The sequence below is a fragment of the Prionailurus viverrinus genome, chromosome E1 (genome assembly GCF_022837055.1).
Source record: "Prionailurus viverrinus isolate Anna chromosome E1, UM_Priviv_1.0, whole genome shotgun sequence".
Classification (NCBI taxonomy): domain Eukaryota; kingdom Metazoa; phylum Chordata; class Mammalia; order Carnivora; family Felidae; genus Prionailurus; species Prionailurus viverrinus.
The window spans coordinates 50827261-50842652 of record NC_062574.1 but is presented as its reverse complement, the minus strand read 5'-3'; the positions used below and the strand labels follow the sequence as shown (position 1 = coordinate 50842652).

Sequence of the window (15392 nt, the reverse complement as noted above, 5' to 3'; positions counted from 1 at the left end):
CCCGGGAGCTGCAGGTGCAGCGCAGCCCGGGGGTCTTGCCCTCACACACTCGACCGGCGGCAGGGACTCTTCCTTAGAGGCTTAAAACCCGGCTACCTAATCGGAGCCGGCAGCGAGGCTTTCCAAAAGTAAACTCTTTGCATCGGGGGCCAGGGACACTGAGCGGCAGCGCCGTTTCCCGCGGCAAGCGGGCGCCCTCCGCTCCGGCCGGGACCTTAGCGGAACCAGGGTGCGGCCGGGGGCCCTGGCTCGGCGGCTGCCGCTGGCGGGGTCCCCACGCCCACCCACCCGCGCGCAGGGTCCCCCGTCCCGGCGGTAATGGAACAGGTTAACATCAGCCCCACATTCCAACCAGCCCCGGCTTCCCGACGCTTCGGCCCTATTTATAAGGGGTGGGCGGGGCCCCGCGGGGCCCCGCCCCTCGCGAGTTCCCGCGGCAGCTCAAACGCGCGAGAGCAGCAGCAGCCGCGGCAGCAGCACCGCCTCTCTCCCTGAGGCCCCCTCCCTTTCCCTCTTCGGGGGAAGAGGAGCTCCACCGCCCCTCCCGAGACGCGGCCCCGACGCACGCTCGTACGCACGCGCGCGGTGGCGTCAGTTCCTGGCGCCGGCGGCGCGGGGCCCTGCTTCCGCTTTCCGCTGCGGCGCGCGCCCCGCTCTCAGCCGACTCGGGATCATGGCGGCCACGGCCACGATGGCGACCTCGGGCTCGGCGCGGAAGCGGCTGCTCAAAGAGGAGGACATGACCAAAGTGGAATTCGAGACCAGCGAGGAGGTGGACGTGACGCCCACGTTCGACACCATGGGCCTGCGGGAAGACCTGCTGCGCGGCATCTACGCCTACGGTCGGGGGCCGCGGGGTGGCCGGGCGGCGAGGGCGGGGGCGCGGCCGGGAGGGAGTCCCGGGGCCCAGCATGCCGCGGCCCCGCCGTGTCGGTGTCGGAGGCTTCGGCGCGTCGTCCTCGGTGCCCAGCACGGTGCCGGGTCCAGCGAAGGCTGAGAAGTCTTCCCGGGCACTTGGGAGCCGTTCATGCGTTGGATAACGGGCTTGTACCTAGTAGGTGCTAGGGACCCGCGCTGCTCTGGGCGCTAAGGGTTTGGCAGTGAATCCGGCAGGCTCGTGCCTAGACCCGAGGCTGCTTCGGGCAGTGGTGATGGCTGTGACGCGGGGAGCAGGGGGAGTAGTGGGGCTACTATTTGAACTGAGGTCTGGATTAAGGAGCCCGTCGTGAGAGGACCGGGCAGAGGGAAGGGCTGGTGCCAGGACCGTGCGGTACTGAGCCCGTGCGTTCCAGGCACAGAAAGAAGCCTCCTGTGGTGGGAGCCTAGGGGCGACTTTGGAGGGGCAGACAGTGCCAGATCTTACAGCGTGCTGTGTGAGGTGATGAAGAGTTTTTTATTTCTAAGTGCAGTGGGAAGCCTTTGGAGGGTTTTAAGCAGGGGTCAGATTTGCAGGTACAGAGATTATTTTGGGAGTCTGGATTTAAGGGGAGGTGAGAGGTGATGGTGTTGCGGTGGCGATGGGTTGGATGTGAGCAGCAGAGGTGGGTGGTGGTGCTGTTTGCTTAGGTGGGGAGCCCTGGAGGGAGGCAGAGTTGGGAGTTCTGTCCTGGACGAGGTGAATCTCAGGGGCTTGTAAGCCATCCAGTTGGAGATGTTGGGAGGCAGTTGCCCGAGCTGGGAGCCTGGGAAGAGTTGGGGTGGGGGGGCAGTGCAGATGGGAGTGATCAGCATCTGTGTTTAACGCCTGGGACTGGGCTGTCATTCACCCAGCAGCCCTTGATGTTCTGGCAGTTTAGACAGCAAAGAGGGTGCTGAGGGGATGGGAGGTGAGAAGTGTCAGCACATCCCCGCCTGGTGCGAGGCTGACAGTCCTGCCTGCCTCCGGGCATCCGGGACATCCCTGCCCCAAACACCGTTTTTAGTTTCCCAGCCACGTGCTTGGTCACGATGAGGGTTTTAAGTCATCTATTATAGTTTTTACGTTAAATGGAAGTTGTACTGTATTTTAAAAGACTGCCCCAAATTAAAAAAAAATTTTTTTTGTACATAAACTTTTGTTTACTTGGAAAATACTTTTACGCCTTCAGAGTAGCCTCGTTCCCCGGTAACAGTCACGTGGAGGGATGGTGTCCTAGTTTGTATAGCTGCACTGTGAGTGGAAGGGGCACAGTGTGGACCCCGCAGAAAGACCCAGGCAGTAGAGTAAATGCAGTGTAGACACTTGGACAGCACGCAGACCGATACGGAGAGGGAAGAGGGGCGGCTGCAGAGCCACTGGACTCATTTCCCTTCCTTGTAGTTCAAACAGTAACGCAAAGAATACCTCTGCAAGTGACTGTAAATAGCACAGAAAGAATTGGGAGTCAAAGGTGAGCCCCCGCCCAGGGTGCGGGAGTGCCACCGTTAACTTTTTGGGGGGTTTTGGTAATCTAACTGAGGTCTCTGTATTCTGCAACGGTGTTTTTTAACTAAGGATTTTGTACAAATGAGATCCACGTTAGTATAAAAACATGGTTCAGCCCGGTTCATTCACCAGCTGTTTGTTGAGAGCTTCCGTATGTTGGACTTGGGGTTAGGAGGGGTGGGGGTGAGGGCTTGAACAAGGATACCGAGGAGCTTCCAGTGTGTGGTTAGAACTAACTTTGTTTCTTTCTGCAGGTTTTGAAAAACCGTCAGCCATCCAGCAGCGAGCCATCAAGCAGATCATTAAAGGCAGAGACGTCATCGCTCAGTACGTCACTGGCCCCAAACGGGGTTAGGCTCCAGTCAGCCCAGTGCAGAGAGTGCTTTGGGAGGACCATTTTTCACCCTTTCCTTGACTTTAATCCACAGGGTGTCTTGTTTTTTTCTTTTCCTTTCCTGTCCTGTCTAGAAAGCCGTCATATTTTTAGCCAGCCTTACCTATCAGTTGGCGTGTGGAATGGTTTATAATACTCTCTTAATGGCTTTATCCCCCATTTGCCTTATTCTTAAAGACTTGGTTACAAGATGAATTATTTTTGGAGGCTGGTTTTAGTCCAAAATTACAGAAAAGAGTTACGTTTATATAAAGGGGAATCTCTCCTTTTCTGCCACCTGTAACACTTGATCTCCCTTGGTGACCCCGCAGAGCCCCCGCCCTTTGGTTGAGGCACTGGTCTGCTCCGGGAGGTGGGGCTCCTGCTCAGAAGCTGCCCAGGTGCTCCTGCACCTGCCCCTGGGGGTAATGCCATGGTGGGGGTGCCGTGAGTGGGAGCAGGGAGCCCGTTCTACACCCTCGGTCTGTGTTTTCTCGAACAGGTCTCAGTCTGGCACAGGCAAAACCGCCACGTTCAGCATTTCCGTCCTCCAGTGTTTGGATATTCAGGTAATTTGCAACTCCTAGGAGATCCTTCCTTTTCTCCTCGAACTGCAGTTCAAAAAGAGCAGGTTTGAAAAATGTCTATTTGGTCGTACCGACTCAGACTCAACTAATTTCTTAAGAGGTTCTTAGGTGTGTACTCACACGAGAGCTAATACTCTGTCATCAGTTCCTTGTCGTTTAAACCGAGAGATATATTAGCAGACATTCTTGTCTGCAAGCCGCAGCCCTGCCTGGTAAACCCCGTGATGGCTGGGTTCACGCTTGAACTCACATTTGGGTTCGTTTACCTCTGTTAGACGTGTGGTCTAATGTGCGGTTGACGTGAGATAACGTTGCCAAGAGGTCTGCGCTGAACTAGTGTACCTCGAAAATACTGAGGACTCTGTTTTCTGACACGTTATTTTACCAGGTTCGCGAAACCCAGGCTTTGATCTTGGCTCCAACGAGGGAGTTGGCTGTGCAGATCCAGAAGGTGAGACCCAGGGAGGCGGTGCCGTATTTGCAAGTATTGCTTTCTCATTCAGTGGTCAAAGGCTGGCTGGTTGGTTGAATCTAATCCTGTTTTTTGGTCTCCTCTAATTTTATTTCCTGATCCCTAACATTTGTGACGTGAATTTCTGATATGTTTTAAATCATTTTTAACGTTGCTGGTGTGTTTCCACTAGCTTTTTGCAGTTTTAGAATTGTAATTTTTCTCAGAAAAAGATTCGGTTTAGTTAAGCGGTTGTAACTTTTATACTTAAAACACTACAAACACTCGATACACGTTAAGAAGTTAATAGTGTCTCTGGGTGGTTAGGATTATGAGTCTTATGTGTTTCCGGGGTATTTTGTAATTGAAATGTACTGCTTTTGTGCTAATAAGCCAGCAAAACGACTTCATTTTGGCACGGAAAAGAGTAGAAGGGGGAGAGTGGGTCTTTTTGTAGCTTTTTATGGTGTAAGTAATGGAATAAATGACTCTCGGTGGTCATCTTACGTTGGAGTAGAAATTCCCTTCGTTTGGGGAACACTGCGAGGTCTCTGACTTTGCACGAACGTGAGCCTCGTTTGAATTCAGGGCCTGCTCGCGCTGGGTGACTACATGAACGTCCAGTGCCATGCGTGCATCGGGGGCACCAATGTGGGGGAGGACATCAGGAAGCTGGACTACGGGCAGCACGTCGTCGCCGGCACCCCCGGGCGTGTCTTTGGTAAGCGCTCCTGTCTGTAAAAGTCACGCACCCAACGGGGTTCGCCAGTGGCGTTTAAACCGCCTGGGACTGTTTCCCGTTGCCATGCTGTGTCACAGTTTTGCACGTGGGTGACGTGTAGGAGGTGGACCGAGGTCTCTGAGATGCCGTGAAAATGTGAAGAACAGCCAGAACGGCTGGCCCTTTCCTTGTAGCCTGAGGTCTAATTATCTCTTTTCTTTTCTTTCTTTTAATGTTTGTTTATTTTTGAGAGAGAGAGAGAGACACAGAGTATGAGCGGGGAAGGGGCAGAGAGAGAGGGAGACACAGAATCCGAAGCGGGCTCCGGGCTCCGAGCTGCCAGCACAGAGCCCGACGCGGGGCTTGAATCCGTGAACCATGAGATCATGACCTGAGCCGAAGTCGGACGCTCAACTGACCGAGCCACCCAGGTGTCCCTTGAGGTCTAATTTTTTTTTTTTTAAACTGTGGTTCTGTAGACATGATTCGGCGCAGAAGTTTGAGGACGCGCGCTATCAAGATGTTGGTTTTGGATGAGGCTGACGAAATGTTGAATAAAGGTAAGAGCGTAATTTCCTCCCAACGTTTAACCACCTTTTCACAGCACGAGGTGGAAACCTGCAGCTGACGCAAGTGTTCTCCGCGTGAGCAGAAACGCTCGGCTGGGCGCGACTACGAACAGAGAACTTGCACCCTGTCCTTCCCGCGGTGGGGAAGGGACCACTGTGCCACCACCGCTCCCCGCGCGTCCGGGGCTGGCGCAGGTGGGGAGGCGTGCGGTCGAGGCGGGGCGCGTAGAGATGCCTGCTGTGCCCCGTGGGGCCCTGGCGGCTGCGACAGGGAGCCTGGATTTCTGGTAACAGCGTGTTGTGTTGTCTAGAGGTTCTGTAATCTCTTTAGCTAGCTGCCTATTGGTTGTCTAGGCTTTTACTTTCTTACTTCGTTTTAAATTTACCTTATTAGATATTTTTCAATGTTTACGTAATTGTTTTGGGAGAGGGATAGAGAGCGCGCAGGGGAGGGGCAGAGAGAGAGGGAGAGAGGGAGACAGAATCGCAAGCAGGCTCTGTGTCGTCAGCACACAGTCCTGTTCCAGCCCACAAATGGTGAGATCATGACCTCAGCTGAAACCGAGTCGGACCCCAGCCGACAAAGCCACCCAGCTGCCCCCCTTTTTAAAAGAATTTTAACATTTATTTTTTGAGGGGCGCCTGGGTGGCTCGGTCGGTTGAGCGTCCGACTTCCGCTCAGGTCAGGATCTCGCGGTTCGTGAGTTCCAGCCCCCACGTCGGGCTCTGTGCTGGCAGCTCGGAGCCTGGAGCCTGCTTCCGATTCTGTCTCCGTCTCTGTCTGCCCCTCTCCCACTCATGCTCTGTCTCTCTCTGTGTCAGAAATAAACATTAAAAAAAATATCGTTTGAGAGAGCTCGTGCCAGCAAGCAAGTAGGGGAGGGATGGGGGGGGGGGGGGGGGACAGGGACAGAGGATCTGAAGCAGGCTCTGTGCTGACCGCAGAGAGCCCGATGCGAGGCTCGATCCCACAAATCGTGAGATCATGACCTGAGCAGAAACCAAGAGTCAGACGTTCAACCAACTGAGCCACCCAGGTTCGTAGGCTGATCTTTTTCCCAGTTACGTTTTAAAGTAAATTTTTAGACTTCACGCGTACCTTTTAGGATTTTCACGTGTTTCTATCAAAACGTTTGAGGACAGATATGTGACGACCCCCTCGGTGGTGGCGGCTGTGGTGTCAGTACGGTGACAGGGAAATGCGACCTGACAGATGCTTTGGGTCCAGCGCCCGTTAGAGCGCCTCTCCGTGTGTCCACACCTCCGCTGCCTGCACACACCCCTCAGTCCCTGCCCCCACACCGGGGGGTCACCGGGTGACAGACGCAGCGGCTGAGGTGTGGTTCCCGCCGGTTTTCCTGGTGTCCGGGCCTGCGGGGCTCCTGCTGCGTGAGGAGCTGTCCCCGCACCCCTCTGTCCGGAGGCCCTGCTCTTCTAGGGGACGGCGCGGTCACCGCTGTGCACTCGGGCAGCTTCCTTAGCGTTTGAGGAAGCGTCGCCTGCGGGCGGCTCCTCGCAGGCGGCCCCTCGGGCGGCCGTTCGCACAGCGAGGTCTCCAGACAGACGGCGTCTGCGTCATCTGGGGGTTTGCTAGAAACGCAGGTCTTGGGCTCTGTCATTTGTGGGGTCACGACTTCGCGGTCTGTTAAGGGGCCTTTGGAGGCCAGGACCCCCCGTGCGGGCATTCTCACAGGCTCACCTGCTGACCCCGTCCTGCCCGGGGCAGCAGAGGTCGCGGTGTGGTGGCCCGTGGTTCAGGTCCCACCAGTCGAGGTGTGGTTGGCGGGTGACATACACCCCTAAGGATCCCACGTATGCGGGAGATTGTTCTGTCCGAATCCGGATCTCTGGTTTCTCTTAAAACGTGGCAGATCTGGCCACGTCGGACGCACATCCTCACAGCAGCCCGACAGCAGCAGTGACCGCCAGCAGGCGTCTGAGGTCGTGGGCGACCCAGGGCCGGGGCTTCTGTTGTTCCTCACGGCCGGCATCCGGGCCTGTCGGGGTGGGGCCACGACCCCCAGAGACGGCAGAGAGGGGTGCGTGGATTTCCCGGCTCCGCGGAAGACATTCTTTGTGAAACCTTACGCCTCACATCCGCGACCTCCGTGTCCAAGCGCGCGGCCTTCAGAATTCTCCGCGTCTCCTCCTCTGTCCCAGGTTTCAAGGAGCAGATTTACGACGTGTACAGGTACCTGCCCCCGGCCACACAGGTGGTGCTCATCAGCGCCACGCTGCCTCACGAAATCCTGGAGATGACCAACAAGTTCATGACGGACCCCATCCGCATCTTGGTGAAGCGGTAAGCACGCCCCGCGCCTCGGGTGCCGCAGCCACAGGCCACGTAGCTGGTGTTTGGGTCTGAAAACGTGTAAAGTGTTTCTTGTATTCTTTTTTGAAAAGCCAGCTTTGGGGCACCCGGCTGGCTCAGTTAGTGGAGCGTGGGACTCTTGATCTTGGGGTTGTGAGTTCGAGCCCCATGTTGGATGTGAAAAAAAAAAGCTTTCACCACGGGCCTTCTCCTTTGGCTCTGCGATTCCGAATTTACGAGCTAGCTGGCGGTATTTGTCCATCATTGCCGTGGGAGCAAAATGTGCAATACGAGGTGTGCAAGTTGTTGAAGGCGCAGGCTGGTCGGGCCCGTGCAGCAGAGGCGCTGGCCCCCCGGGAGGGTAGGGGGCGCCACGGGCCGGGCCGGCTCCGGGAACGGTGCGTGGCTTGTGTGCGCCCTGAAATCTTGGTGGAGGAATGAGTTCCCGGGACGTGCCTTTGTCCTCCAGCGATGAACTGACCCTAGAAGGCATCAAGCAGTTTTTTGTAGCGGTGGAGAGGGAAGAGTGGAAATTCGACACCTTGTGTGACCTGTACGACACGCTGACCATCACTCAGGCGGTCATCTTCTGTAACACCAAACGGAAGGTACGTAGCCACCTTAGCTCTTCAGTGTTCTCGCGGCAAAAACTGAACTTGGTTCTCTTTGGGACGCAGCCCAGACCTTGCCCGTGGTGGCTCAGAAGGGGACAGGCGGGCGTGGCCAGGGAAGCTATACGGACGTGTTCACGCTGGTCCCAGGACCGGACACACGGACGTCATTGGCTTTAGGAGGGGCTCCGGGCCTGGGTTTTCTTAGGCTCCCAAGTGACGCTGTCGTGCAGGTGGACCAGACAGCCAGGAGTCGGCCACCTTCCAGAGAAGATTTGAATTTAAGTTTCAAATGAGAATAGTGAGAGACGGCCTTTTTTTTCCCTTGAGAAACGTACACGGAACCAGTAAGAGGAGTTTTGCCCCAATATGTGCTGGGCAAACGTTTCCCACACGTCTAGTAAAGATTCCTCTGAGGTTTTATTTTTTTTTCCCCAAAGGTTTATTTTGAGAGAGCGCAAGCAGGGGAGGGGCAGAGAGGGGGGACAGAGGATCCCAAGCAGCTCTGAGCTGTCAGCGCAGAGCCCGACGCGGGGCTCGAACCCAGACGAACGTGTGAGATCGCGACCTGAGCCGAAGTCAGACGCTCAGCCCGCTGAGCCGAACCCCAGGCGCCCCGTGATCGGTCCGCGTGTTAAGGGCCCCGGCGCTGAGTGTTCACGTTGGTTCCGCGGACGACTGAGCTGAGGTCCGCAGCACACGCCCCGGTCTGGTTTCTGAGCTTACGGTGGCGGCTGCTGCTTTGCCCTGCAGGTGGACTGGCTGACGGAGAAGATGCGAGAGGCCAACTTCACGGTGTCGTCCATGCACGGCGACATGCCGCAGAAGGAGCGCGAGTCCATCATGAAGGAGTTCCGGTCCGGCGCCAGGTGGGTCGGCGCCACTTCCGGCCCCAGACCGTGCCCTCCTGCCTCCTGGGCGTGGGTGTGGGCGTGGGCAGTCCTGCGGGGGCGCTAGGCTGGGGGGAGCCGCCATCACCTTGGGGGTGGGGGCGGGTAGGGGTCTTCACTGGCGAGTAAGGACGTTTTCCAGTGGTGCTTTTGTGTTGGGGTCTTAGCCGAGTACCGCTGTGGTCGGAGAGCATGTGGCGGCGTTCCTTGTAGCGTGTACCCAGGTTTGTTTGCCGACCCGGCACACGCTCACTTCTAGATGCCCCGTGCGTGTGTGCACAGGCCGAGTGCCCCGTGGTCGCCGTGCCCCGGAGGCTCGGTTGCCGGTTGCGTTTCGGACCCTCCGCACCCTCCCCTCTGTTTCTCTTTACTGTCTCCGCAGCAGCGAGGAGCTGTGGGTGCAGCTCTGAGTTCCGTGTGTCCTCGACGTGTCCTCGATGGGTCCTGAGGCCGTCGTGCCGACCAGTTCAGAGTTGTTGGGTTTCTGCAGGGTTAGCCTTCATCACAGAAGCGTCCCTCCGTCCGTAGTAATGCTGCCTGTCGGCAGTCCTGCCGTGAGGCTGGCCCGGCCGCCTTGTGGGGTGGGTGTCCCCGCCGGGTCCCCTCACGCGCCCCGCCCCCACTCCGTGTGCCGCCCGAAGCTGCAGGTGTGCGCTGTGCACACGGCTCGCGGTGGCTTCTGGTTGGTTTTCTCCGTCGTTAGAATGCTGATCTCTGTCTTGGGATGCAGTTCGTCCCGTGTTGTTTGATGCCGACGAAACTACGTTTGAATTAATCATCTCATCAGTGCGTTTACCTCTCATGCTCTTTTTCTGATTCCTTTTTTTAAAATTCATTTTGAGAGAGAGCACGTGCACATGCAGGGAAGGGGCAGAGAGAGAGAGAGAGAGAGAGAGAGAGAGAGAGAGAGAGAATCTTAAGCAGGCTCCGTGCTCAGTGCTTAGCCTGATGTGGGGCTTCCGTAAGACCATGACCTGAGCAGAAATCAAGAGTCGGACGCTTAAGCCGGCTGAGCCCCCAGGTGCCCTGGTTTTGGATTTCATATCCTCATTCCTTTTCCCCATTTCCTTTTCTCCTGAGGGAGTGTAGCGCTCTGTGCCTCCGTCCTCCACGTCTGTTGTGATTGGCACGTGGGCCTTCGTCCCTGCTCCCGCAGAGACCAGAGGCTTCAGTGACCCCTGCATTTCTAGAAAGCCGTGGTGGTGGTCACGTGTTTTCTAATATCACAAACTCCACAGGACGCCTTTGCTTTATGTGACAAAACGTACAGACGTTCAGACACATACTATCATTTTACTCTTTGTCTTTGAACTTCTGTCTGGGATGGATGTCCTTCTCCTTGAAGAATGTTTTTACCTATTTGGTTTGGGGCTGCCAGTGACCCAGTGACAGAGTGTCCGTTTTAGTTTGTCTAGAAGTGTTTATCTCGAAGGAGAAACTTGCTGAGATAGAATTCTGGGAAGTCGCCGGTGGTCTTGGTGCTGCCCCACCCCCCACCCCCGCTTGTCTTTCTCTGTCTCCGCGGCTCCTGCTCTGATGTGTCCGTGCGGCTCTGGTCTTTCCTCCTGCTGGGCTGCTCTCCGGCTTCCTGCCCCGCCGTGTGGCTGGGCTCCTGTTCTCTCTCCCTCTGGGGCTGTGGTTGTAGGTGATTATGGGGCAGTGACACCTCCCCGTTTTGTTTTGAACTCCATTCTCCTGTGTTGCTGTCCCTTAACTTGAATGCTTCTAGACCAGCGACGTCCAATAGAAATGTGATAGTTCAGGCCACATCTGAGATTTCCTAGTACCCGTGTTAAAACAGACAAAAAGAAACAGGTGAGGTTGATTTTTAATACGATATTTGACTCAACGGGGCACGTCATTTCAACATTCGCAATATGTAGCGTTAAAAATACTGATTAAGGTGTTTTTTGCTTTTTTTTGTACCGAGCGTTGAAAATCCTGTGTGTATTTTGCACTTTAAAGAGCATCTCATTCCGGGCCAGCCGCGCTGCACGCGCTCGATGGGCAGGCGGGCTGGTGGCCTCGGTATTGGACGTGGCGGCCCGTGGCGTGTCCGGTCCTGCCCTGGCTGCAGGACAGAGCTCTGTGAGTTGCATTTCAAATTCGAACACGCTGTAAAGCCTGCGCCAAGGTCCAGAGGCCACCAGCCCTGACTCCCCTCTAGGCGGAAGTAGGACGTCTTTCCCAGTTGTTGAGACGGGACTGGGTTCAAACAGTCAAACGTAGTGCGGCAGAAGCTACCAGAACTCTCTTTATCAGACGGTGCGCGCGAACTGAGCACAACCACGGACGCGAGGCCCTTCGTGGACAGGTCTTTCCGGTGCCGCCCCTGACGCTGCACGCCCGCAGGGGGGCCGGCGTGAGGGTGACCTGACGTGTTTTCCGCCCGTCGCCAGTCTTAAGCTTTCGCGACTGGGGTGGTCGCCTCAAGCACCTTCTCTCGTTGCAGCCGCGTGCTCATCTCCACGGACGTCTGGGCCAGGGGCTTGGACGTCCCTCAGGTGTCCCTCATCATTAACTACGACCTGCCCAATAACAGAGAGTTGTACATACACAGGTAGGGGTGGGCTTCCCGTGGGCCTCCCGTTGGCGGGTGTCCCCTCCCCCTTCCTGCTGCGTGTACTGAAGGGGTTTTGCTCTGCCCTCGAAGAATCGGGCGCTCGGGCCGCTACGGCCGGAAGGGGGTGGCCATCAACTTTGTGAAGAACGATGACATCCGTATCCTGAGAGACATCGAGCAGTACTACTCCACCCAGATAGACGAGATGCCCATGAACGGTGAGCCGGCCTGCCCGCCAGGATGTGTGGCACCCGCCCTCGCCCTCCCCCTCCCCCTCCCCCTCCCCCTCCCGTCTTGTTTGTGTCTAGAATACGTTGTGAGCCTGTAGCTTAGTTTACACGTTTGCACCCCGTTTGCATCCTTCCTTCACACGTGTCTCTCTGTCCCTCAGTGGCTGACCTGATCTGAGGAACCCGCCGCGCTGACGAGCTGGTGACCGTCGCCCACCTCGTGCCGCTGTCGGGAAGTGTGCGGGGGCGGTTTCCGGGTGATGGGGTTTGTGTGAGCTTGGCGACAGCCCCCAGGACAGGCGAGCCCTCGGTGTTCTTTTCTTACCCACGTGTAAATAATGCTTGGAGTTTTTTTCATTAAACGTTTAAAACTTTTCCCATAAACTCTTAATTTGTTTTTTTTTTTTTTAATACTTCTTTTTGAAGCAGTCTGCATACCCAGCCCGGGGCTTGTCACGATCCCGAAATCAAAAGTTGCACGCTCCACGACTGAGCCAGCCAGGTGCCCCCCAGGTTTATATCTCTTCAGGTGCCACCGGCTTTTCTAGTAACGTGCTGTGCGATCTGGGGCGACAGGTCGGGTCGCTTCACTCTGCTTTCTGTCTCTGTCGGTGAACGGAAGTGGTGATACAGCCCGCCTGTGCAGACCTCCCCAGGCGGGTCGAGATGGTAGCAGTCGAACGTCCACGGTTGTGGGGAGCTTGAGACGTTTCTAAAGTTCCCCCGGCGACTCCGACCCCGGGCATCACCGTCGTGTGGCGTGTGGAAGGAACTTCCCGACGAGCTCCCGTCCTGGAGCGGGGCCGCACCGGGTCCGATGCGCCGCGTGCAGGGCGCTTATGTGCCGGCAGTGGAGACCGCGACACCACAGCCCCGGCCACGTGCAGCCAGGAAGCAGCCGCCGTGCCGGGAGCCGGATCCCACTTCTCGCGGTCGGGAGGGAGGGGGTTCGACAGAAGAGACCGTAGATCCTTGACTCCAGCTTGGCCCTGGGTTTGCGCACCAGGAGCGGGAGCCCCGGGCGAGCAGCTGGAGGGAAGGATTTGTCAGCAGCCGTAGTGTTTCTGGCTTAACAAGCGCGGTGTGGGTGGAGGAGGGAGGGGAGCACGCGGGGCCTCGTCCGTGGCTCGGGGAGGGGACGGCCGGAAGCAAGCCAGAAGGAGAGACGCGTGAGAAGCCGAACTCAGATGCCATCTAGGAAAGAGAACAACTAGCAAAACCCAGGAAAGCATTAAACCTCGCAGGTGATTCGGGTATGACGTGCGGCCAGGAAAGATTTAACGACGACCCTGAGTGTGGCGAAGGCGTGGGAACATCTGTGGTGTGCTGTCAGTGGGAAAGCAGCCTGGCCCTGACCAGTGGGAGCAACGAAAATGTTCTCTCTCTCTGAGGGGGTAGTTCTGCCTTAGGCAGCTTTCTGGAACGTGGACTTGGGGGGGTGGGGGGCGTTGGGGGGGGCAGCCGGGGCACGAGTGTCACGGCCCAAGTGGGTTTAGGGTGTCCCTTGGCAGCCGAACGTTGAGAGAAGCAAGGGGGCCGGTGTGCCCAGCCAGACGGGATGTTGAAAGCCGTTCAGCATTCGACATTGAACATTCAGACGTTCAGCTGCCAGTTTTAGTCGTTACTCGCTCAGAAGTGGAAATGACCCGAACCTCCACCGACCGGCAAGCGTGGTCACGGCACGTGAGAAGTATTACGTGGCCATCCAGAGGGGTGTGGTGTCGACACCCGCTCACCGAGGGCCACGTGCTGTGCGATCCCACTTCCGTGAAACGTCCCAGACGGCTGCATCAGACAGAACTCAGGTGGTGGTTTTCCTGACCGGGGAGCGCGTGCTTTGGGGAGATGAAAACGTTGAGGAGTCGGACCGTGGTAACGGTTGCACGCCTCTGTAAGCGTGGCGGACGTCACTGAGCGGTCACGTTTCGAAGGGGTGACTCCTACGGAGCTACGTCTCCGTTAAAAATCAGGTGGGGGGCCACCACACCCTTCCCGAGAATTAAACGGGGCACAGGCGAGGGGAGAGTAGCCTAGAGTCCCAGGCTATAAAAGACGGCTCGACCGGGTCCCGAGACAGGACGCAGCTACACACGCTTCGAAGAAGTCACAAAAGGCGCGAGTAAGCGGGGAGTGGAGAGAGAAGGGAAGCGTGCCACACGGGAGCCCTCCGACCACGGTGAACCTTGGGCAGAGGTTTTGGGAAGACTTACCAGGGGCAGAGAGAGCCGTGTCGTACGTGATACCTGGAAAGGTGGTTCGTCACAAACGCCGGCGGGACAGCCCAGGGGCCTTGCACCCAGAGGAGCCTCACACTGGCAAAAACCCGTAGAGCTGCCGGGAAGGCCAGGCGAGTCCGGTTCCAGCTGCTTTCGGGAACCCAGTGAGGATAAAGGTACCAGATTTTCCTCACATACGGCCAGCGGCAGACCGCGGCTCTGGCCGGCGTGGTGAGGCAAGAAAAGGGGTAAAAGGCATTCGTTTGGAAAGGAAGAAAAGTCTGCGTAGACTTTCCTTCACGTGGGAAGTTTCAGGGCTCTGCCCCTGGGCTGCTAGAGCCAGCGGTTGAGAACGGCCGTGTACGAGGTCGGTGCCCAGAACTCATTTGGCGTTCCTGCAGGCCAGCAGTGAGCACTTGGAGAGGGAGACTTAAGCACCGTTTACAGTAGCACCAGATAGCGAAATACTGGGGATACGTTTGGCACCTGTGGCATCCGTGCCCTGAGAGCCACAAAGTGTTGCTGTGAAAAACGTCCATAAACGAGAGGCGCCATCGTAACGGGACTAGAGGGGTCGGGATCGCTCAGGTGTCTGTTCTCCCCACGTTGTTCCACGGATCTGTCACAGCCCCGATCAAAGTACCAAGAGACTTTGGCAAAAATCGACAAGCTGACTCTAAAGCTGATACGGAGGGGCGCCTGGGTGGCCCAGTCGGTCGAGCGTCTGGCTTCGACTCAGGTCATGATCTCATAGTCCGTGAGTTCGAGTCCCGCGACGGGCTCCGTGCTGACGGCTCAGAGCCTGGAGTCTGCTTTGGATTCTGTGTCTTCCTCTCTTTCTGCCCCTCCCCAACTTGCGCTCTGTCTCTCAAATATAAATAAACATTTAACAAATTTTTTTCTTTTTACATTTATTCACTTTTGAGAGACAGAGACAGAGCACAAGCAGGGGAGGGGCAGAGAGAGAGGGAGACAACAGAATCCAGTCCGGAGCAGGTTCCAGGCTCCGAGCTGTCAGCACAGAGCCTGACGCGGGGCCCAAACTCATGACCCGTGAGATCATGACCTGAGCTGAAGTCGGAGGCTTAACTGACTGAGCCACCCAGGCGCCCCGATATTAAAAAAATTTTTAACAAAAAAATAAAATTCACATGGAGATACAAAGGACCCAGCGTGGCCGGAACAGCTTTGAAAAACTGAACAAAGCTGCAGGACTTTTCCTGCCTGATCCCCAGGAACATTACAAACTTACGGCACAACAGTGAGGTGTTGGCACAAAGACAGACAACCCCAGATCCCTGGGATGTGGTACAGGGTCTAGAGAGAGACCACAGATTTATGGGGAGGGGGTTTTCAGCAGAGGTATTGAGGCAGTGCGGTGGGTAAAGGATGATCCTTTCAGCAAACGATGCCCGAACAAATGGCGAGCCCTATGCAAAAAAAGAAAAACCCTTTATCATTACTTC

At 56.6% G+C, this 15392-nt stretch overlaps 1 protein-coding gene across 1 annotated transcript; it reads left to right on the top strand.

Annotated features, from left to right (window-relative positions):
- Window positions 1–615: 615 nt before the first annotated feature.
- On the top strand, window positions 616–12094 carry EIF4A3 (eukaryotic translation initiation factor 4A3). Its single transcript, XM_047833539.1, has 12 exons — window positions 616–842; window positions 2659–2731; window positions 3280–3346; window positions 3753–3815; window positions 4404–4536; window positions 5016–5096; window positions 7266–7407; window positions 7886–8024; window positions 8781–8896; window positions 11370–11477; window positions 11571–11698; window positions 11872–12094. Exons 1-12 carry the CDS (start codon window positions 674–676, stop codon window positions 11886–11888), a joined length of 1236 nt encoding a protein of 411 aa, XP_047689495.1. The 5' UTR covers window positions 616–673; the 3' UTR covers window positions 11889–12094.
- Window positions 12095–15392: the final 3298 nt, after the last annotated feature.